General features: G+C 40.9%; 1 protein-coding gene across 1 annotated transcript in view; it reads right to left on the bottom strand.

Moving 5' to 3' along the window:
- LOC126356261 (protein RER1) overlaps positions 1-25790 on the bottom strand; it is a 67830-nt gene that overhangs the window by 25243 nt on the left and 16797 nt on the right. The window contains exon 3 of the mRNA XM_050007102.1: positions 19295-19399. Within this exon, the coding sequence (XP_049863059.1) occupies positions 19295-19399 (105 nt within the window). The remainder of the gene's footprint in view (positions 1-19294; positions 19400-25790) is intronic.

Raw genomic sequence — 25790 nt, 5'->3', positions numbered from 1 at the left:
TTTGGCCTAGATTCCTACACAAATGATTTAACTCGGAGGTAACAGGTTCTCTGTACACAGAAACTTAATCTGGCTTAAGATAACGTCTGCTACACAGAGGTTCACAGTATTTTCAATAGTGACAGGATGTGCATCCACAGTAGCCTTTCAATAGTTTCATAATACATACATTTAACTCAAACTACACAACTACTTTAGAAGAAATCTACATCAAATTAGTCATAATTTCACTGTGAGATGGACACCGACTTTTTAGATACTGAATCACTGTAAGAAGCAGTAACATATCAATGGCCTCCTCATTTAGCAGATTGGACAATTTGCAATTGCTTGATATTGGTGTACCTTAACCCTGTGGCACATAGCAACCACTATAGTGAACGGCTGTTAATGATAGATTCTTTGGTGTTTTCCATCAGTCCTGAGGCTGCAAATGCACTGAGTTCACCACAATGGGCGGTCCCTTCTGGGGTTGTGCCCTACCTGCATGTGCAACCTCATGACTGACTGAAAATTCCAGAGAAGTGACCATTGAAAGCTATCCACTGCATACTTGAACAAAATAACTGCAAATCAGCAAAACATAAATATGGAAGTCAAAACTTCTGTAAGGGAATCAGAAACACTGCCTTGTAACTGGAGTAGTTAATAGTACATTTCAACAAAGACTGACCTAATGTCAACATCAGTGGTATTGACAGCTACGATGCCACGGCGTTGATGCAAGTTCTTAGGTTGGCACTACGATACCGAGGACAGTGCCCTCTAGCCGGTGCTGTGCAGCTCTACGAGTGCTGCTCCCGATTCAGCCCATTTGATTCAGAGCTGACGAACAAGCAACTTGGCTTCTACTTCATAGGGGGCCAGCAATTACAGACTTTGTTACTACAGTTACTTCAATAATAGTTTGTACTACTACTAGAGGCTATTAGTGTAGATGCCTATCCAGCTTCGCAACCTATGTGCTCCTCAGTGCAAAGTTACGTATGTCATTGACTACTATTCTTTATTAAATGTCCTGTAAAGTTAAATGCTGTACCGAATCATTTCACCTTTTCCTGCTCCTACTCACTTCCTACATTATGCCTACCCTTCAGTTTACAGGAGAAGACCTGCGCACCGCCTTCCAGTTGGGATACAAAAGAAACAAAACAGCACAACAGACCACACAAAATACAAAGAAAAGGCAGGGTGGTGTGGAGGCAATGTCAATGCCTCCATAACCAATGCCCACGCTAACTGAGGAACTTAGATTTCAGATAAAAATTCAAGGACCAATACCTGAAAGGAGAAATACTTTCATGAAGAAAACTGGACAGAAGCAACCATGTGAGGGTTGTCTGCTAACATCCTGAGACAAGGAAGAAACTATTTAGTGCGATGATCCAAAAAATTGGAATCACAGTGAGGGCCCCTACCCACAAAAAAAAAAAGTAGAAACCATGGGTCAACCTGGTATTGGCAATACAAATATGGTAGAGGCTGGTTGATTTCCTGGGAGAGGCAGATGGAAGAATGCCATGTGGTGGAAGTCGTCTTGATTACACGAAGTTTATTAGACCGGACAGTAGCCTCCCAAGAGTCAGGCCACAATTGAGCAAAATGGGATTTGATGTGAAGCCACAAATCCTCCCCTGGTGGGAAAATAAGGAATGGGGGCGGGGTGGGGGGCAGCCAGACAATCAGCAGGTTCATTACCCAAGATACCCACATGGCCAAAATCCCAAAGGATATCAACTGAACAAGCAGCAACACCACCACCAAGATCAGCAAGAAGGTCATGGGTGGCAGAGACCAAGGAGTGGTGGGAAAAAACTGAGCAATACCTTGAAGGCAGCTCATTGAATCTGTACATAACAAAACTCGGGTGAGTGAGGACTGTTTAATGAAGCAGAGCGCCTGATACATGGCCATCGATGGCACAGTAAACACCCCTACATTCGGCAAGCAAGAGATGGTGTTCCATGCCAACAGAAGACTTGAAGGCATATTCCCCATGTTCGGTGGATTTAGAGCCACTGATGTAAGAAACAATGGCATCCTAACACTCCCCTAAGAGTGTTCAGAACAAACAATGGAACACCACTGGAGTGATGGGAGCTTTGGACCATGGAAGAGTTTCCATCCAAATCCGTGGTCAAGAAACTAACCAAGGGGGTGTTGTCAGGAGACAACACATGAAAGAGGACAAGGAGAGGAGATGGAAGTCACAGCAGAGAGAAGCAAGGCAGAGCCCAACCAGTACCACCATCCGAGGGTGAGCAGCGTGCAGGTGACAGACCGAAGATGCGAAAAGGACAGAACAAGGAGGGGTAAGCAGGAGGGAACCGTGATAGCAATGGCATAAGAAACCAGGAGCTGTGAGCACTGAATTGAAACAGGAGGGATCACAGCATCCAGCAAAAGACTATCAACAAAGCTAGTGCAAAAGGCACCAGTGGCTAAACTAGACTACGATGGTGAAATGGGACCAAGAGAAGCATTGTGGAGGGGCAGCTGATCCATAAATTTGTCAACCATAGTCCAGGCAAGACAGAACTAATGCATGGCAAAGATGGAGAAGGGATGTTGCTCATTCAGCCCAAGAGGTATGGGCAAGGAAGCAAAGAACACCGATTTTACGAAAACAACGAACCTTCAGATGACATACATGGGGCAGCCGGGTAAGGTGTTGTCAAAAAGAAGACCCAAGACATGGAATTTGGGAGACCTCGGTCAAGCGTTGGGGTGGAGCTCTGTATCATGATAGACCACAGTACGGTGGCAGAAATGCACCACCTTCGACATAAGGGGAGAGAATTGAAAACAGTGTGAGAGTGTCCACTTGGACGCATAATAGATGGCACCCTGGAGATATTCTACAGAAGCCACCAAGTGGGAGCTAGTACAAATACAGAAATTGTCCACATATGGAGCAAGGGTGATCAACGATCCAGCAGATGCCAGAAGTCCATTAATAGCTATGAGCAAAGGGACCACCATTCTCCTGGGTCCAGAGAGCTGAGAATAGTGTCAACCCAAAATCTTAACGACCAATGGGACAGCGACTGGAGAATAAAAATTGGTAGGGGGCCCAAAGGCCCTACTCCTGAAGATTAATGAAGAGGCTTGCCAAACTGAGGCTTCCAACTGAAGCAGATGACTGATTGGAGAGATAAAAGGTCCCGAGATTCAAGGATCCAATGTGCCAACAAGCCACCATCCATTCTAGTAACTTGCAGGGGACATTGGGTAGGCTGACTGGTTGGTAACTATCAAGGAATGACAGATACGTGCAGGCTTAAGGACGGGAACTACTATATTGTGTCTCCATTGAGGGGGGAAAATGCCTTGGATCCAAATATAGTTGAACACCTGGAGGAGATATTGTCATGGTGGAGGAGGATTGATGTGTTTAAGCAATTGGTTATGGATGGAATCAGGCACAAGAGCTGAATTGTGGAGAAGAAATGACCAGAAGAAGCTTCCTTCAGTAAAAGGTTCATCGTAGGATTCCACCTGACAAGAGGTAAAATATAAGCAGGAAGCTTCAGCCTGTTTCCAGACGAGGAAGGCAGCTGGATAGGAGTCTAACACTAATACCATCACAAAATGGGTTGTGAGGTTGCACGAGAACTGATGGACTGGTACAAAAGCCTCCTGCAAGAGCAAGGCCCAGAATGGGGAGGGAGCCCTTTCACTGTCAGAAAAAAAAAAGGGAGGTGGGGGAGGGGGAGGGGCAGTTCTTCAACTGGAGGGGAGGAGAGGATGGCATGGGAACAGCAAGGGGGGGGGGGGCGGGGAGGAGGAGGAGGAGGAGGAGGAGGAGGAGGAGGAGAGGAGAATGGGACTGGGGTAAGGAAGAGGGAGTAGCCAGAAAGGACCTAATAGAGTCAAAAGTGGAAGTCATTGACACAGGATTAAGTTTCTAACGAGATAAATGACACAGGGATTTATACTCTTATCTCCTTTTCTTTCTTACAAGCCAGGCAATATGGTAAACGTGGAGAATGACAGTTGTGGCAGTTAAGGCACACAGGTGGTGGGAAATAGGGGGTTCCCTTGTGGAGTAGGTGTCCACAGTCAGCACCCAGAGAGCCCACAGAACATTTGGGAGAAGTGCCAGAAACAGAAGCACCAAGAGCCCACCACGGGTGGTCGAACATGTGACTTCCCATCATGCCGTTTGACATAACCTTGACCTTCTCTGGAAGGGTATCTCCCTCAAATGCCAAAAGGTGCTAGTATCGGTGCGGTTGTCCTTCCGACCTTCCTACACATGCTAAACCAAATGAACATCCCTTCATCCCAGATTGGCCAGGAGTTCCTCATCAGTTTCAAGGATGAGATCCCTCTGGAAAATTACTCCCTTGACTTTACTAGGAGACAGGTGAGGTGTAATTGACACCAGTATGTCACCAAGATGAAGAGCTACAGATCTGGTAGCAGTAGTAGTTTTGATCAACAGGGAACCCGACTGCTTGCCAAAATTTTTCCATATTTTCCACGTAAAGTACCTGCATTGTGGCAGTGAATGTGCCCCGTGCTTCCTAGTACAGACCAGGTAGTGGGGAAAGTGTTTCCTCCTCCCAGGATGTAGCAGGGAAGGGAAGCTACAGGGTCATAAGCAGTGGCATTCAATGATTCATTGCCAATTGAGATGACTGTAGAAGAACAACCAGATTACTGGATATTGATACATTTCACATACAAAGCATTCGCCCACACACCACCCACTGTGACCAGGAGCTCTCCCCATGTGCACCAACCAGTTACAGCAAGGACAACCTGGCACAGTGGCCATTGCTGGGCTCTACATGCTCCAAAATGATAAGCAATCACTCCTAGGCAAACATGGGGATGCAACAGTTTGGGCGTCAGAAGTGTGATCCCAGTGTTGTCAGGGGGCTAAGCCAGATGGGTAAATAACAGCCTCACCATGCTAACTGGCTACAAGCCCTGCTGACCTAGTGGGGCGGGTGGGGGCTATGGTGGGGGAAGGATAAACAGAGGAATTCACACCGTGGAAGCTGGGGAGAGAGTTCTTCCCAAAATGGCTCATTACAGGCAAAAAATATGGAAGTGGAGGTCAAACCCCATACAGGAACCAAAAATGGCAAAAAGGGAAAGAGAAAAGGAAAGCAGAACGAAACCACATGGAAGACAGATTGATAGCCAGGTCGAAGGAAGTAAACACACCAAAGGAGGGGAAGGATGGGGTAGTGAGGATGGGGAGGGAGGGGCATGGAGAAGGAAATGCAGGTTGGGAAGCAAGAATGGGTTGCAGTAGCTCGTGGTCCTGTGGGCGCCACACACAAACTCACAAAAGAACCACAAGTCCTACACAGAGTGGTTCACTTGCATTGGTTCGGAAATTACCTAATTTGTTGACATTCATGTGAGATTTTTCCTGCAACTTATATACAATTTATTTATCAAAAATAATGAAATATGAAAGTAAATGAATGTGAAACTTACAATACTATGAATCAAAAGTTAAAAATTGAATTTTTGAATGTTTGCACATTGCATTTATTCAGCTCTATGCAACAGTAACGTTTACAAAATATAATTAGTTATATGTGAGACTTATCAAAATGATATCCACTAAAGGTGACTCATCTGTGTTTGGTTTAAGATTATGATTACAATTACCACCACCACCATGTGGTATTTATCACAACTTCATGGCCATTTCCATTATTCCATCTTGCCTCCAATAGTCTTGCTCGAGCTGCTGCGTTTTCCTGCAGTAGCCTTGGCAGTTCTTTGCAGTGACAGAGAGGAAAGCAGAATTTACAAGATTTTACAATGTTTCCTTCAACATATAGCAGTGACATTGTTCTCCCTGTAATTGTGTTTTATTTTGGCCCATGCCAGCCAGCTCTCTCTCTTACAGATTGCAGTTGTAAGGTGGCAAACTGACTACTCTGTGGCCTCCGCACTAAATGATTTTAACAAAGAAGGACACGTTTTTGTATGGTTTGTTTTTCTTCATTGTTGATAGCAGGCCAGCCTTCCTCATTGTGTCGGTGTAGTCTATTTTCCTGTCTTGCAGCCACTCTACATCATAATTCTGCAATCATTAATTAATATTTATTAAACATTCTGGCAACCTGCCTGCTGTGGTATGGCAGCATTATCCATCACACTCTCAGACCTGGGTGCAATATTAGGAACCAGTGTATTTGCAGATTATTTTTCAAAATTTGTGGACTTCATTTGTCCATGTTCTTGGATACTATGCTAGCAACAGTCAGTCTGAAGTGCTATCCCATGCAGTAACACCTGTAACATTCTGCTTGCCAGCATTTGCCAAATGTCACATTATCTAGCCACAACTTGTACAAGTGCCTTGCCTGATGTCTTCAATCTGTGGCATGAAACTGGAATGCAAAAACACAATGTCAGCCCACCACAGTAACAATTCAATTATTATGCACTCAACACCGAACAAGATTCATTAATTTCAATATTTTTGTGAGGTGAGTGCATCCTCATCTCCATCCAATCTTCTCTTGCAAAACTGGTAAAAGCTACTGCAAGCTTGGTACAATCTGACATTCTAGAATACCTCCAGTGCACTTTGAATAGCCTGCGTATTGTGACTGTTTTGTGCATGACCTGCCACATTTCATCCCAAGTGAAAGAAATTATATTTGTCACGCAGTTGGGCCGCACTGAAGGTATGGCAAAAGCTATATAAACTAAAAAGTCTAAAGTATCCTCTACATAAGCAATTTATGCTATGTTTAGGAATAATGTAATACATATTATTGAAAAATATAATACATGTTTCTGATTAACTACCTAATGACCATTCATCATGAATCAGTGTGAATAAAGGAAAATATTAGAGATTTGAAATTGTGATGAGACATTACTTTTCCTTTACAGGGGTATTAAATATTTGCCTGCATGAGATTTGGAAAATATAAGCAGTGTAAAACTACGACACTCTTTCCTGTGTGTGTAGCAAACCCTTAATTGAGACCATAAGTAAACTGGGCAAGGCCTTTCCCCTCTTGTTCTGCCTCTCATTTCTGTAATATAGTCTCCATCTTTTTCGTTCACTGCTGCAAATTACTGGTTTCCTTTTTTTCTTAAGACTCAATGGTGAACCAGAAGAAGAAACCTCTGATGGTCTTGGGACAGCCTCTTGACTCATTTTATAATGTAAAGATGCATGAACACAACAGCAACACACCACACAGCAGTAAGCAACAGCCCTCCCTCCTCCAAGTTGACATCCGCCAGTTCCATCAACTTCAAAAGGTTGTCTTCACAAGTTAGTGGTAACAGTTTCTTGCATGAAATTTCCTGCTAGATTAAAACTGTGTGCCAGACCAGTTTCCTACGTTCGAATCCCAGTCTGGCAACAGTTCTAATCTGTGTACAAAGTGAATTTTCAGACAAGAAAAAAATTCCCGTATTTTCCTGGTTAAAAATACACTTCTTCCTGGATGAAAATACACTTCTACCATGTTAAATGATGTGTATTTTCACCTGAAGGTGTAAAACTTAATTCTTTGAATGGTAAAGGTTTTAAACACCGACACAGAACGTCCGGGCACTTTATGATGCACTGCAACTTTTACACACTGTATTTTCTTATTATGAAAGTATAAATATGAATCCCACCAAATGCAGTACATTACTTTCTGAAGTACTGAAATCTTGATTGTGATGCACTTTTGTCAGCCAATCATAGTTCATGTCACGTGATCTCACCAGCCAATGACAACAGCTATTTAGAACGTAGGACACACGATGTAGTCAGCCAATAACAATATCACGTAATTGGCACAAACACACAAAAAAAGAAAGTTACTGGTTTAAATTAATATACATACACTCCTGGAAATGGAAAAAGAACACATTGACACCGGTGTCAGACCCACCATACTTGCTCCGGACACTGGGAGAGGGCTGTACAAGCAATCATCACACGCACGGAACAGCGGACACACCAGGAACCGCGGTGTTGGCCGTTGAATGGCGCTAGCTGCGCAGCATTTGTGCACCACTGCCGTCAGTGTCAGCCAGTTTGCCGTGGCATACGGAGCTCCGTCGCAGTCTTTAACACTGGTAGCATGCCGCGACAGCGTGGACGTGAACCGTATGTGCAGTTGACGGACTTTGAGCGAGGGCGTATAGTGGGCATGCGGGAGGCCGGGTGGACGTACCGCCGAATTGCTCAACACGTGGGGTGTGAGGTCTCCACAGTACATCGATGTTGTCGCCAGTTGTCGGCGGAAGGTGCACGTGCCCGTCGACCTGGGACCGGACCGCAGCGATGCACGGATGCACGCCAAGATCGTAGGATCCTACGCAGTGCCGTAGGGGACCGCACCGCCACTTCCCAGCAAATTAGGGACACTGTTGCTCCTGGGGTATCGGCGAGGACCATTCGCAACCATCTCCATGAAGCTGGGCTACAGTCCCGCACACCGTTAGGCCGTCTTCCGCTCACGCCCCAACATCGTGCAGCCCGCCTCCAGTGGTGTCGCGACAGACGTGAATGGAGGGACGAATGGAGATGTGTCGTCTTCAGCGATGAGAGTCACTTCTGCCTTTGTGCCCATGATGGTCGTGTGCGTGTTTGGCGCCATGCAGGTGAGCGCCACAATCAGGACTGCATACGACCAAGGCACACAGGGCCAACACCCGGCATCATGGTGTGGGGAGCGATCTCCTACACTGGCCGTACACCTCTGGTGATCGTCGAGGGGACACTGAATAGTGCACGGTACATCCAAACCGTCATCGAACCCATCATTCTACCATTCCTAGACCGGCAAGGGAACGTGCTGTTCCAACAGGACAATGCACGTCCGCATGTATCCCGTGCCACCCAACGTGCTCTAGAAGGTGTAAGTCAACTACCCTGGCCAGCAAGATATCCGGATCTGTCCCCCATTGAGCATGTTTGGGACTGGATGAAGCGTCGTCTCACGCGGTCTGCTCGTCCAGCACGAACGCTGGTCCAACTGAGGTGCCAGGTGGAAATGGCATGGCAAGCCGTTCCATAGGACTACATCCAGCATCTCTACGATCGTCTCCATGGGAGAATAGCAGCCTGCATTGCTGCCAAAGGTGGATATACACTGTACTAGTGCCGACATTGTGCATGCTCTGTTGCCTGTGTCTATGTGCCTGTGGTTCTGTCAGTGTGATCATGTGATGTATCTGACCCCAGGAATGTATCAATAAAGTTTCCCCTTCCTGGGACAATAAATTCACGGTGTTATTATTTCAATTTCCAGGAGTGTATATTATAGCTACAAGCTAAGTTAAGCTTTCACTAAAATTTTACCTAATGACAAAAATGGCTGGTCTTCTGGGAGTGAAATTTTTCTAAGGGGCTAGTTCTCAAAGTGTTAAGTTAATGAGAGTCAAAAGCTCTGTGAATTAAGAAATTCGTTGCAAATCCTCACACATATAACATAATTCATCTTGCATAAAAGACAATTTACTTCCACAGTAACACTTTTCAATTCACAATTGGCAATATTTTCGCGCGACCTATTAGAAATAGGTTCATTTGAACAGTTGCCAGAAAGTGGTGCCAGGAAACATGTATTACTGTGAATGGACAGCTGTTGTTGTTGTTGTCGTCATGGTCTTCAGTCCTGAGACTGGTTTGATGCAGCAGCTCTCCATGCTGCTCTATCCTGTGCAAGCTTTTTCATCTCCCAGTACTTACTGCAACCTACATCCTTCTGAACCTGCTTGGTGTATTCATCTCTTTGTCTCCCGCTACGATTTTTACCGATTTTTACCCTCCTGTCCTCCAATGCTAAATTTGTGATCCTTTTATGCCTCAGAAGATGTCCTACGAACCGGTCCCTTCTTCTTGTCACGTTGTGCCACAAACTCCTCTTCTCCCCAATTCTATTCAATACCTCCTCATTAGTTATGTGATCTACCCATCTAATCTTCAGCGTTCTTCTGTAGCACTACGTTTCGAAAGTTTCTATTCTCTTTTTGTATAAACCATTTATCGTCCACGTTTCACTTCCATACATGGCTACACTCCATACAAATACTTTCATAAACTACTTCCTGATACTTAAATCTGTACTCAATGTTAACAAATTTCTCTTCTTCAGAAACGCTTTCCTTGCCATTGCCAGTCTACATTTTATTTCCTCTACTTCGACCATCATCAGTTATTTTGGTCCCCAGATAGAAAAATCATCTACTTTATTTTAAGTGTCTCATTTCCTAATCTAATTCCCTCAGCATCAACCGATTTAATTCGACTACATTCCATTATCCTCGTTTTGCTTTTGTTGACGTTCATCTTAAATCCTTTTAAGAGACTGTCCATTCCATTCAACTGCTCTTCCAAGTCCTTTGCTGTCTTGTAACAGAATTACAATGACATTGGCAAATCTCAGAGTTTTTATTTCTTCTCCCTGGACTTTAACTCCTACTCCAAATTTTTCTTTTGTTTCTTTTGCTGCCTGCTCAATATACAGATTGAATAACATCATGGAGAGGCTACAACCCTGTCTCACTCCTTTCACAACCACTGCTTCCCTTTCATGTCCCTCGAATTTTATAACTGCCATCTGGTTTCTGTGTAAATTGTAAATAGCCTTTCGCTCCCTGTATTTTACCCCTGCCACCTTTCGAATTTGAAAGAGTATTCCAGTGAACATTGTCAAAAGCTTCCTCCATGTCTACAAATGCTAGAAACGACATAGGTTTGCCTTTCCTTAATCTTTCATCTAAGATAAGGCATAAGGTCAGTATTACCTCACGTGTTCCAAAATTTCTCTAGAATCCAAACTGATCTCCCTTAGGTCAGCCTCTACCAGTTTTTCCATTCGTCTGTAAAGAATTTGCGTTACTATTTTGCAGCTGGGACTTATTAAACTGATAGTTCGGTAATTTTCACATCTATCAACACCTGCCTTCTTTGGGATTGGAATTATTATATTCTTCTTGAAGTCTGAGGGTATTTCACCTGTCACACACATCTTGCTCATCAGATGGCAGAGTTTTATCACGACTGGCTCCCCCAATGCCGTCAGTAGTTCTAATGGAATGTTGTCTACTCCCAGGGCCTTGTTTCGACTCAGGTCTTTCAGTGCTCTGTCAAACTCTTCACGCAGTATCGTATCTCCCATATCGTCTTCATCTACATCCTCTTCCCTTTCAATAATATTGTCCTCAAGTACATCGCCCTTGTATTAACCCTCTATATACTCCTTCCACCTTTCTGCCTTCCCTTCTTTGCTTAGAACTAGGTTGCCATCTGAGCTCTTGATATTCATACACGTGGTTCTCTTCTCTCCAAAGGTCTCTTTAATTTTCCTGTAGGCAGTATCTATCTTACCCCTAGTGAGATAACCCTCTACATCCTTACATTTGTCCTCTAGCCATCCCTGCTTAGCCATTTTGCACTTCCTGTCGATCTCATTTTTGAGACATTTGTATTCCTTTTTGCCTGCTTCATTTACTGCATTTTTATATTTTCTCCTTCCTTCAATTAAATTCAATATTTAATCTGTTACCCACGGATTTCTACTAGCCCTCGTCTTTTTACCTACTTGATCCTCTGCTGCCTTCACTACTTCCATCCCCCAGAGCTACCCATACTACATCTACTGTATTTCTTTCCCCCCATTCCTGTCAATTGTTCCCTTATGCTCTCCCTCAAACTCTCTACAACCTCTGGTTTAATCAGTTTATCAAGGTCCCATCTCCTTAAATTCCCATCTTTTTGCAGCTTCTGTTTTAATCTAGAGTTCATAACCAATAGATTGTGGTCAGAGTCCACATCTGCCTCTGGAAATGTCTTACAATTTAAACCTGGTTCCCAAATCTCTGATACCTTCTAGTATCTCCAGGATTCTCCCATGTATACAACCTTCTTTTATCATTCTTGAACCAAGTGTTAGCTATGATTAGTTATGCTCTTTGCAAAATTCTACCAGATGGCATCCTCTTCCATTTCTTACCCCCCCAATCCATATTCACCTATTATGTTTCCTTCTCTCCCTTTTCCTATTCTCGAATTCCAGTCACCCATTACTATTAAATTTTCGTCTCCCTTCACTACCTGAATTATTTCTTTTATCTCATCATACATTTCATTAATTTCTTCATCATCTGCAGAGCTAGTTGGCATATAAACTTTTACTACTGTAGTAGGTGTGGGCTTCGTGTCTATCTTGGCCACAATAATGCGTTCAGTGTGCTGTTTGTAGTAGCTTACCCGCACTCCTATTTTTTATTCATTATTAAATCTACTTCTGCATTACCCCTGCCACTGAACTTCACTAATTCCCACTGTATCTAACTTTAACCTATCCATTTCCCTTTTTAAATTTTCTAACCTACCTACCCAATCAAGGGATCCGACATTTAACGCTCTGATCCATAGAACGCCAGTTTTCTTTCTCCTGATAATGACGTCCTCCTGAGAAGTCCTTGCCGGAGATCCGAATGGGGGACTATTTTACCTCCAGAATACTTTACCCCAAGAGGATGCCATCATTTAACCGTACAATAAAGCAGCATGCCTTGGGAAAAATTACGGCTGTAGTTTCCCCTTGCTTTCAGCCGTTCGCAGTACCAGCACAGCAAGGCCGTTTTGGTTATTGTTACAAGGCCAGATCAGTCAATCATCCAGACTGTTGCCCCTGCAACTACTGAAAAGGCTGCTGCCCCTCTTCAGGAACCACATGTTTGTCTGGCCTTTCAACAGATACCCCTCCGTTGTGGTTGCACCTACGGTACGGCCATCTGTATCGCTGAGGCACGCAAGCCTCCCCACCGACGGCAAGGTCCATGGGGGGATGGACAGCTACTGTGACAAAATATACCCATGCTTGTGTTTGCTCTGTCCTACATATTTCACCCCATTTCTGTTACGAATTTCATGCACAGTGGGCTTCACGTGACCACGTGCTGCACTGCAGTATGTTTTTCAGAGAGGAGATATAATGTTATTGTATTTAGGGCAATTCTTTAATCATATAATAACGTAAGAAATGCAAAATAAGAAATCAGTCCTTGACATAATAACAGGACTCTACAACTCAAAGTATCATAATATTTTGCTATGTGGTGTCTGACAAATTTTTCTATTCATACTCTGCAAGAATTATCTACTATTTACAATAATATTTACATCCACACAGTACTGCAGAAATGTAGCGAGAAGAAATACAAATTTCTTGCAAAAATAGAAACAAAAAATTTATTATATAAGCCAGAACTAAGAACAATAACTTTTCCATGACTTTAACAATGTTTTCTGTGAAGCCAATAAACTATACAACTGGAGTTTATATTCTACTCCAGCAGCAAACCTGAAGCTTTGTGGGGAGTTACAATGATAAAACATGGCGTGTTGCCCACTCTATAATTTACCGAAGATTGGCATTCTGTAAATTTAAGACTTAAACAACACAAATTAAGGAACAACATCAAGTCTAGTGGAGGCACCTTACGAGTGTCTGAATATTTCTGTAATAAAAAAACATTGTGTTTCATGGAAAGCAGATTTGTAAAATTATGCTAAAGCCGTCAATATATTTGAAACAAAACATTTCATTCAATAATATTGACCAAATTTGCCTGCTTAATCATCTACAAGCTAACAGATCTTACATCATGTACGAACAGGATATCAATACTCCAAGAGCTTCGTAATTTTGTAAACCATACTGAAATGCATAATTAAGCTAAAAGTGCACATTCATATGTCCAGATTCACATTGAAGTAGTCCCATACCTGATATCAAGTTTTATTAATGTGGTTTTAGGGAGGCTAATTTTCTTTGAGTAGCAGTATTGTATTCTCATGTTTGGCTCCTTATTATAACCTGGTGCCAAAAGATGAAAATATGCACTTTAAATTCAGTGAACAGTTGAAACCAGCCATAGTGCAGAATGAAACACTTTGTTTCAAATAAATTGGCTGCCTCTGCAGAAATGATTAATAAAATGCAAATTTCTTTAGCGATTTAACAAAACTAACTTCATTCTTCTGCAAGATGATTAATGCTCGACTGCCAATAATATGGAAATAAAATTTTACTCTTCTGTAATTATGTGAATGTATTTTAATTTACTTGGTAGCTCCAGCTGCAGAAATCTGTTTTGTTTTCATTTGACGTGAGAGCTGTAAACAAAGAGGAAACGCCAAACTCATGAAACAAATGTGGATCACATGGAGACTACTCCCTCCACGACAACTCTCACTGCTTTGCACATGAGCATATCTGGTAGTTTGGGCATGCTAGAAAAATTTTTCTGGCTGGCATCTGGTTGCTTGCTGCTACTGCTTACACAGCTAACAGCCACACTTCAGGTAGCCAGAAGTGAGAGAAGACACTGCTCTTATGTGACTTTAGCACTGCATATGCTCGTGAGCCCACTGGCAATTGATCAAAAGAAACTAATGCAAACAACTGCAACATCATGCTCATTGAAAGCAGTTTGTTGTTACAAAGTATTTTATAATTTTCATCCTAAAGCCTTTAATGCATTTTGCTGTCAGCAGACACTTATGTGTGCACTGTGTTTTGTTGTAAATGACACAGTTTCTTTGCAGTTTCGGTTTCATTTTAATGTTCTTCTCTTGTCTATGTTTTATATCTGCAGTATTATTCTGCATCAGTGGGATAGAGTAAAATTCTTTGTTTGAGTATCAGTTCTTATTAGTTAAAATTACAAAAATTTAACTGAAACAATCAAAAATTCCTGGAATTCTAAAAAATTGCCTTTTTTTCCAGCTTTCTCCCGGATGAAATAATTTCTGGGATTTCTCCAAATTCCCCAGGCCATACACACACTGTGCTAAGATGTTTGAAATGAGTGCACTTACCACTGAAGAATGAAAATTCATTCTAGTTTCTTGGGTTTTGCTGCAAGTACTTGCTGAAATTGTCAATTTCTGAAAGTTTTTATCAAACTTTCAGAAGCTGTGTGTGTTCAGCAGCTGTGTGAAAATATCAATGTCAAAAAGGAGAATGGCACAAAAACATATGGGCCGAAACAAATATACCATTGGACTCACTAAATACATAACTGGCACCAACAGCCAAGAAAGTGCAAAATGAATTTACCACTCAATCTGTTTCACCAGAAGGGAAAGAAGAGTGGTAGAAAGGTGTCTAAATTTTAGCAGATTTTTTGATGTTACCATTTGTAATAAAAGTAATAAATACTGAATATTAGCTTGTACAGTTAACAATAGATGTTTGCAATTAGCATATAACATCCTCAGAAAGTTTATAATGTAAATGAAGTTCTCTCATTTTAGTTCATTCAAAAGTGTTTCTTGATAACATCAATATGTCCTACGCTGTATCCATTTTTCAACCCGATATTTCTTTTTTCCCTGTTCCTTTAATTTTGCATTTCATCACTATTTTTATTCACTAATAATAATAATAATGCGATAACAGTGACAAGAGCTCTGGCTTTTAAGCACGGCTGCACTTTTGCAACAAGTAGGTGCAGAAAATTCCTGAAATTAACTTGCCCCTCAATTTGAAGTAAACCTCAAGAAGTTTTGTGCTACTGTAAATTCCTCAACAAGTACTTGCAGAAGTTACTTGATAGTGGGCAAGCCTTTCAATGCATACAGTAGTACTTTGTATCCAGTCATAGCTCAGCATAGGCAGCACTTTGGGATAGATTATCATCTTTCAAATAGTGCCAATTTTCTCTGCTTCTGGCAGCACCAGGTAAACTGTCAAGTTATCATGACAAAACAGCAGATCATTATTGGATACAGGACTGTCAGTGAATGCAAATTCATGGTGAGTAGCAGTTGATGGAATGAAACAGGAAAAAGAGGTACAGGTTAATGCACATGTAGACTAGTCATTAATGAGCAATCCTATATTCTACAGACAGTACTGAGGCAAGATGTTCAGTGCTCATCCTTTATAGGATGATTTGGCAAATTTATTTTATTTAAGTTTGTGGCTGGCTGCACTTCCTGTTGCCACAGTGGTCAGTTACTTAAGGGAGATAAGCACTTAATCTGCCTGTGAACCGTGTAAACTTTGTTGTGTGTGTATTTTAATTGTTTGTGATTTGTATTTTCGGAGGTGGCCAGTGCTACAGCTATTGTCGATCTGATGCACAGATTCCATCAGAGTCTGTGCACATCTTTCTGTTTCAAAAGCTAGTGCACTGCGTTTTATACTATATGAGCCAGTAAATCTGTTTTATTTCTAAAGATTGTAAAAAGAAGATTAACACTAATACATGTCATCTTCTGTTTGGCTTAATGTTGCCTACCACAACACTCCCTCTGTGCCTAAATATTCGTCTTCGACTAGCACTTATACATCAACTACTTGGATATATTCCAGTCACTTTGTTTCCTTACAGTTCTTGATCTCTACAGCTTCTTTTAGTAACATTTAAGTTACTATCTGATATCTCAACATTTCCTAACACTCCATCATTTTCTAGTCAGTTTTCTATCAAGTATCCCTTGCCTTGCTCATTCCACAAACAGCCACCCAATTTCTTATTGTTCCACAAAATTTCCTGCATCCTTTGCCCATATTCTGCATGCATTACATTGTCTATTCTATTTTACATTTTGTGAAATTCTTAACTTTTGCTGAGATAATGCCATTAGCAAATCTTCTCATTAACAGTCTTTTACCCTTATTTTAATTGCACTCCTGAATCTTTCTTTTATTTCCGTGTGTGTGTGTGTGTGTGTTTTAAAAAATAACATTTTTCCATGGTTAGGCACCATCAGGTCATGTGAAACTGTCAAACAAAATTCTTTCTGCTGCCTAGCAAAGTTCTTTGGCAGCTGGCATAAGAAACGTCATATGACAGTTTTATATAATCTGATGACACCTATCCCTGGTTTAAATAAAAATAACTTTGCAACTGTGACTGTTTTATTTACAATATTTAAGCCTTTGGGTAGAACAGTATTAAAATACACACACACACACACACACACACACACACACACACACACAGCTATTGTATCTAGTCACTGAACCGAACTGCAGACAGTAACTCTTTCTGAATTTTCTTTTCCATTCTTCTGCATACTCCATTTGTCAGAAAAATTCCAGGACAAGTTTTCTCAAAAGACAGAAGATCACACAAACCAAGTAATGATCCTAGCCACTATCAAAGTAGTCCCCTTCACTATCTATACAAAGGTTGCCAACATTTGTGCAGAGCTTAGATACAAGCAGGGAAATTTTCTAAGGCAATGCTTGTAAGCTCATTTGTCACAGTCCATTGGATGTCTCCAATATCTTACACTCATGGAAAGAAGAGAAGATGAGGCGAGAGGTCAGGCATTAAGTAAGTGTTTCTGTAAATCTTTGAGTCAAATCTTATGACAAACATCACAATTCAAATTAAATTCTTCTGGTTCCGCTTGCACAGTTACATGACTGTCTTCCTGCAGATACGACCTTTCACACTTCACATTTGCATTAGTATGTGCTGTAGATGGGCGACCAACTCTGGGATTGCCTTGTACTGAATCTCTGCCTTTACGAAGTCTTTTATGCCACTCGAAAACACGACTTAACGTTATGTCCATTCTTTGATCACAATCTGCATTCGCTATGTGTCACCATAACTAATGCACCAAGAACCCAAACAGCATGTTGCTAAACACAGCCCTGCCAACTAGTGATTTTATGTGGAAACATGGCCAAGGTCATTTCAGGGATGCACCCATGTCACATAACAAAAAAAAGTTTTTTCCTTTATGGTAATGCAAACTCAGAAATACAAGCCTGACGTGGAACTTTCCTGACAAATGGAGTTTTATTCTTGTCAGAAACTTAAATACACGAGCAATTGAGATGGTCATTCAACTGATCTTACTTTTATTTGCTTTTGATGTCTTCAAGACAGTTCAGATGATATTCTTCAAAAGATCCAATAGTATGTCTCCAGTCTCAAATTATACACACTAATTTGAATGACTGGTCATCACTTCTCACAATAATTTTAAGAATTAACAAAGGAAAGGAATGCTATCTATGCCTTCTGCCTTATTTGCCTGTCTTCTAAGTATGTTTCAGAGTCTGAGTAACACTGGGTCCCCATGTCTTCCAAATCAACACACAATTTTTCCTCTATCACATGAGCACATATGTTCCACCTACTCACATAGGCCCTCAATGTACTCTTTCCAACTATCCACTCTTTCCTCTGTGTTGACCATTGAGATTTCTTCTACCACTCTTAATCTTTATGTCCTTGCTTTTAATATCAACAAAAGTTATTTTGACTTGTCCTTAATCTGACATTATGGTCTTTTTCGATGTCTTCACATTTTTCCTGCAGCCATTTCCCTTTAGTTTCCCTGAATTTCCTTTTCATTTCATTCATAAGTATCTTGTATTGAAGTACCAATTTCCTCAGCATTATTATATTTAGAACGAAATTCTCTCTCTGCAGTGGAGTGTCCACTGGTATGAAACTTCCTGACAGATTGAATAGTGTGCCAGACCAAGACTCGCACTTGGAACCTTTAACTTTTGCAGACAAGTGCTGTAACAACTGGGCTACCCCAACACGACTCACGACACATCCTCACAGCTTTACTTCCACCAGTACCTCATCTCTTACTAAATTTCAGAGGATGGATCATGAGTTATGCTCGGGTAGCTCAGTTGGTAGAGCGCTTGCCCGTGGAAGGCGAAGGTCCCAAGTTCAAGTCTCGATCTGGCACACAGTTTTAATCTGCCAGGAAGTTTCAATATTATATGTAGTTTTTTTAGTCATCAACTGAAATTTCTCGCATAATCCAAGATTTCCTCATAATTATCTTACTTGTATCTTCATTTGTCTCTACATTTATCTAACTTCGGAGATTGCTATTTAACTGATGTGCTTACAGTGATATTTATTATAGCAATAGCTACAGTCTCCAGCATTTTAACAGCCTAAAACATTAACTATTACATCCAAAAATTAAAGAAATTGTTACACGTCAGTGAATACGTTTACCCTCAGTACATTAAAATACACAGCAACTAAGAAACACTTTTTGTAGATTTGCTGACAGATACCTATTGAAGAAATTATGATCAGTGAGAACTGGTATAGCTCACTACATTACTGAGACTTTAATGGGCACTTTTTGTAAAATTACTTGAATAACAAGTACAAACTTTTAAGGAGAAGCATAATCTAATTCTATTTAATGAACTGCCACACACTGGAAATTGTACGTTCAGCCATCATATCAGGTCATTTTTAAATCTGCTGAGACCACAAGAAGTATTTCAAAATCACTCACCATCTATACAAAACTGACGAATGTTCTAATGAAACATACCTGTAATACAAATATTCGAGTTAAAAAACCCAGTATGAGAAGAACTGCAAATATCCACCTCGCTGTTGTGTAAGGTGTAACATCATCTAAAAATTTTTGGTACCTCTGAAAAATAGAAAAATGAGCACTTAGAAGAATAGTTTGAAAAGACATTAGTATGAAAATGAACTTTATGTACCATATTTTTTTAATTTTAGTAACCTAGCCTTTTATTATGAAGATGCGTGCTTATCACTATCTGTGACTCAAGTTCACACTAAATGAATAAGATCTTTTGGCCCAATTCTATAAATAAAAGCACAGTGAGAGCCAAAAAATCTAACCTATGTAATCACTTATTTTCTTTAATAGACATTCCACTTATAGCAATCAATGATAAACTCTTTACTCTACAAAAGAAACTCCAATGCAAAAAAATACTACAACAAAGTTGGAAAGACTACCCCCCCCCCCTCACACACACACACACACACACACACACACACACACACACACACACACACACACACACACACACACACACGCGCGAGTGTGTGCATGTGTGCATGCCAGAAAAACAAGCAAAAATTACAAAGAATTACAACATATGTCTGATTTTCCTTATTACACCACTCCTGCTACCCTTTGTCAAAGCATTTTGTGACTGGCAAACTTAACTGCTGAGTAACACCATTTTCTCTCTCATGCCCTGGTTCCAGAAGTTCTGTTCATGTTACTTTTTGTTACGTGTATGTCACCTATTGCCATTAAGAGATAGTATTTCTACCTTTATTAGCTAGACATTTTCAAATTTAGTCTCGCACACAGTTGAACACAATGAACCGAAGTCAGTATATTTTATTAGTTTATGAAACACTTGTTAGTTTATCAATCACAAAATTTTATTTTCATTTTACTACTTATTAACAGTAAAAAACAGTTAACATATCAGAGATTTATATAATTTTATATACAGGATGAGCATAAAAATTTTACACTTTCAAAAATTCATACAAACAAACGAGTACAACTACTTGGTTGCTTTAAGCCTTATGTTAATAGGGTCTTCAGATGTTTTCTTCCTATGTGTGGCTTCAACTGTTTGGTTGCAGGCTGCTGCCACCAGAGAGCACTAATGTAAAAAATGTCATTTGCACCCGAATGAAAGAGTTGGTGTCCCCTTCAGTTAGCAAAGGATGGTCAGTAAATGCTGTTCAACAAGCATTTCACACACACTTTCACCAGGAGTCACCCAGCAGAATCTCCATTTACACCTGGTACAAACAGTTCACAGAGAAAGTCTGCATCTGCAATGACAAAAATCCCGATAGGTGACCAGTGTGAGCAAAATGCTAGTCACCTCTATGCAGCATTCCAGCAAATTCTACAAAAATCTAGATACGGAGCAAGTAGTAAGCTTCAGAAACTACAAACAAAATCCAAAATACTGCATAAACTGTTGCACATGAAACAAACAGATTTCAAATGGCCCACACCACCTCCATCCAGGAGATTATGCTGAACAATGTGATGTCTGTATGAAGACGCTAGCAAGCATGGATAATGAAGATGTATCAAAGAAGTTAATTTTTAAAGACAATGTTTCACACTAATGATAAAGCTAATTAATAAAAATCTTTATTTCTGGGGTACTGGAAACCCCCATTTCTCCACCAAAAATGAAACTCATTGATGTTCAGTGTGTGAAGTGCAGTGTTAAAAGAGGTTTATGGCTTCTTTTTCATGGAGTAAACTGTCAGTTTTATTTCCTTCCTTGACATGCTCTCTTTGTGGCTTCTGCCTCAACAGAAAGTAGACTTCATCATCATCCTCCAACAAGATGGTGCACCTCCTCACTTCCACTTCACAGTATGGGAATATTAAGTGCATCTCTGCCTTTATGACGGTTTGGCTGTGCTGGTGCAGGTCACCAGACTAAAGCCCTTGCAATTTTTTTTAATGGGGTTCTCCCACTGCTGCCATAATGTTAGCCAAAGCTACAGCAACATATCTCAGCTGCAGCAGAGCCAATCACAATGTCCTGTGCGACGTCTCGGACAAGTGTGATGATCATCTCGGCATTTGCCGTGTGATTCACAGAGCAAATATTATATTCCTGCCATATGTAAAACCTTCCAGAGATATTCTTTGAAGAGGATATGGTTTGAAGCAAATAACTGTACAGTTTTGTTTGCATGAATTTTTGAAAATTTCATGTTCCTCTGTACACCCTGCACAGAAATTCCTGGTAAAAAAGATTCTAGTTTGAAATTTCATTTTGTTCCACCCATTTGTCATCAGTGTTAGCCAATATTTCTTCAAACTTTAAAATCCATAAAAAATTTTAGGGTAAATCCTAATGTCACACATGGCTGTTATTCTCCCCATGACTTCTGTACAAAAGCCACTAGTGTGAAGATTCTCAATGGATTAAGCAGTCTTAACTATAGGGGGACCTTTTGTTCACTTTGAACAAATATAACAGCTGCTTTAGCCATCATTTTTCACATTCAGCAGGCTAACTGAAAATTATGAATAATTTAAAATTAACTGAAGTATTATGAATTGTGGCCTTCAAAGAAGCTCAACATATGTTTAGGAGAAAAGGTCTCAGGCCTATTTAGAGCATCTTGTTTGTAGACTACAGCAAGAAAAACTGCCTGACTCTACAAGTACCTGCCTTACAACAAATGATCAGGCATTTTGTTTCAGTTTTTTTGTACCAAGGTCTAACTGAGTCATAAGCAACCCATTCTACATATACATCTACACGACAAATCTGCAATTCACACTAAAGTGCTTGGCAGGAGGTTCATCGAACCACTGTCAGACTATCTCTACAGTTCCACTCTCAAATAGCTAGTTGGAGGGGGGCAGACAACTTAAAAGATGTAAGTACAAGCTCTGAATTCTCATTTTACTACAATGGTCATTTCTCCATATTTATGTGGGAGTCAAAAATATTTTCCCATTTGGAGGAGAATATTAAGTTTTAGATCACAGACAAACCATGTACACAGTCAATCTATGAACTTTCCTACTACTTATATAATTTTTCCACCACTCCTATGTTGGTAAAATTCCTTGTGATAAAGCTGCTCTGGTTTCCCAAAGACAGAGAGACTGCTTTCTGGGTCCTTCAGAATCTCTTAGTATGGGTATAGCAGCCGCTTTTTCACAGAGCCTAAAAGACGTTAATGTTGGGTGGAGAGAATATTCCACCCAAATGTCCTGCTTTCCTCCACAGTGACATATGCAGTGTAAGGCTGCATGTTATCACACCATTATTGACGTTCCATTAAGACTGAAGAAAATAAACCAGACTGAAAGCTCCTGGGGCCCCAAAGATTCTGCCTATAACTTTCCCAAATGACACCAACTTTGCTTCCTTTCTTGATAGCAAACCCAAATGGAGTTTTTAATTACTCTAGTATTTTATTTCAGGTGCATAACAATACGATCGACAATCATAGTCTGCCACAATTATCAAAAAACCTCAATTTTGAAATCACTCAAGAAGGCTTTGGGTGATGGTTCTTCTCTAAACTTTGTGGTCTTCAGCCAATAAATTTAAAATAAAAAAGAAAAATTTGACTGCACACATCAGATCTTTTCTTGTGCAAAATGTGGAGATGGAAGGCAACTGCTATTAAGCTCATATTGGTTGCTTGTGTTCCCTTGTTTGAAATGTACCATATTTCAACACTGTTAGCACCCATGTAGATATCTCCACATGCATGCTGAAGTCATATGAACTTCAGCAGCAAATTGTTTCCTTTTAAATGAGGAATCAAAGATAGCATGTTGCCAAAACAAAAGGTCGTGTGACACTATGTAAATATAAACTGTGCTCCAGTCAAAGAAATCCATGTTGTCACAATGTGTCAGCCATAGTGTAGAGAGTGAATATCTTTGTTTTTAATATATTTTTCCCATGTGGAAGTTTCTTTCTATTTTATTTACATCTTGATACTATACTCAGTTTTATAACGTTTCTGGAATTGCTGTTCTAAGAAAGCCTCACTCCAAACTTTCCATGTGACAAACTGTAAGTAATGTGAGTTCCGCACAACAGGTGTCAGTATAATTTATTACTTTTGTCCTCCTTAATTTCAAGGGCATTAAATCTTAACACTAAAGTAACAATAATATAAAACAAACAAACAAACACACACACACACACACACACACACACACACACACACACACACACACACACACACACACACACAAAGAAGTAGACACTGTCTAAGCAGTAATACTCTCGTCAGCATTTAATTCCGACATAACAAACTTGCAGTTTTAATGTACTGGTTTTCAGTTGGCAGTGGCACAGGATGACCAACAGAGAAATTATAGACACCATGTGCTTCTTGAATGCCTAAAGACACCTTTAAGAGACAAATGAAGTGAGAAGCACAACATACATAATATGGGAATATTTTAACAATACTAAAAGCGCAATGCTACAAAAATTGAGAGTATTCTGCCTTAGTGCCCAGGCAACCAATAAATAAGTAGAAATACAACATTAATTTAGTCAGAACTGTTTTTGCTTCAGCACTGTGGTCACACACGAGTGGAGCTAGTTATGAGACACCTACTAACTTGTCAGAAGCACTGTAGCATTCACCTGAAACAACTCCGAGAAAACATCAAAATGTAAACTAATGTGCCCCAATTGAGATTTTAATCTCAGTCTTGTTACAGACAATATCATCGCCTAAGCTACTATCACACTTCATCTGAAAGGCAGAATCAAGTAGAATGAGGATGCCCAGCTGTAGGGGAAGATAAGGAATCAGACCTAAAAAATGGTTATTGATAAAGTGACGTGAAACAAAGCGAAGAACCAACAAAAATTTGGAAAGTTACTGTTAGGCAGAACTACAAAATACAAATACCAATAAAGTAGCTACCACGATTCTGAAAGAAGGAATGGTCATCGGGCCCACGTTCCAATTAAAATAATTCCACAAGGGTGGGAGTAAAATAATCAAGATATGCAAAACACAGCTGGAAGAAAGGAGAAAACCACAAGAACGACAGAAGAGCAACAAACACTAAAATGGACAAGATCAGACAAGAAACCCACAGAGACACGCAAGAAACATGTAGAAGGGATCAAAACAAAAGAGCAGATTACCATGGTTGGCTGATCATGAGAATAAAAATGAGAAGCCAGCCACTGCGCAACACATTAAAATCCCCACTCTAAAAGCACTAGAGTGGAGGACACTAAGGAATGAAGGACATGCGCTAAAACTTAGATAAAATGATAAAACCCAACCTTGCGAATAAAACGTAAAATTAAAGTTGCTGTTGAGGCAGTGTTGCCCAACACCGAAGATAGGGTGCTGGGAAAGTTAAAAGACCGCTGTAGAGTGGCTAAAAGGGGGCAGTCCAGCAAGAGGTGGACGACCATCATTTCTGAGCCACAGTGACACGGAGGTGGGTCCTCACTACAGAGGAGGTAACCACGTGTTAGCCATGTATGGTCAATGCGGAGTCGGCAGAGGACAACTGATTCCCTGTAAGTACAGCGTGAAAGACATCCACACATTCATCGTCTCCTTAATGACACACAGTTTGTTGTGCATGCTGTTATCCCATTCCATCTCCCAAAGCCGAAGAACCCTTCAGCGTAAAACAGAATGCAGGTCAGTTTCAGAGATGCCCATCTCCAGAAGCTGTTTGGACAGCCTGTCGGCAAGTTCGTTGCCTGGGATTTCGATGAGTCCTGGAGTCCACACAAACACCACTGAACGATGGGACTGTTCCAGGGCATAGATGGACTCCTGAATGGATGCTACTAAAGGATGGCAAGGATAGCTAGGCGAACAACACAGTGGTGCACTGGGTTAAGTAAACACAATGCTAAGGGTGCTGCCAAACTGTAAACCAGACTCCCATAGTCAAGGCAGGATTGACCAAGCGCTCTGTAGAGCTGCAGCAGTGTAGAGCAATTTGCACTGCAGTTGGTGTTGCTCAGGCAGCAGAGGGCATTGAGGTACTGCCAGCACATCTGCTTAAGCTGACAAAGGTGAGGTAGCCAAGTCAATTGGGCACCAAACACGAGTCCTAAGAATCGATACGTCTCCACTACAGTGAATCGATCGTCATTAAGGTAAAGTTCTGGTTCTGGATGAATGTTGCTACGCCAAGAGAAATGCACGACACGACTTTGCGCCTGAAAACTGGAGTCCATGGGCTAGAGCCCATGACTGCATCTTGTGAATGGCTCCCTGTAGGCTCCGCTAAAGAACACAGGTACTGGACGAGCAGTACGAAATGCAGAAGTAATTCACATACACGGAAGGTGAGACAGATAGCCCTAAAGCTGCTGCTAAACTTAACAGCCACTAAAATTAGAGAGACACTCAATATGGAGCCATGTGGAATGCCATTCTCCTGAATACGGGGAGGGGGACTATGGCAGGCACCAACTTGGAAAGAGAAAGTACGGAGCCATAGGGAGTTTTGGACAAAAATCTTGAGTGGGCCCTGGAGACCCCAC

The sequence above is a fragment of the Schistocerca gregaria genome, chromosome 3, assembly GCF_023897955.1.
Source record: "Schistocerca gregaria isolate iqSchGreg1 chromosome 3, iqSchGreg1.2, whole genome shotgun sequence".
Taxonomy (NCBI): Eukaryota; Metazoa; Arthropoda; class Insecta; order Orthoptera; family Acrididae; genus Schistocerca; species Schistocerca gregaria.
This window is presented reverse-complemented; position numbering and strand designations above follow the sequence as displayed.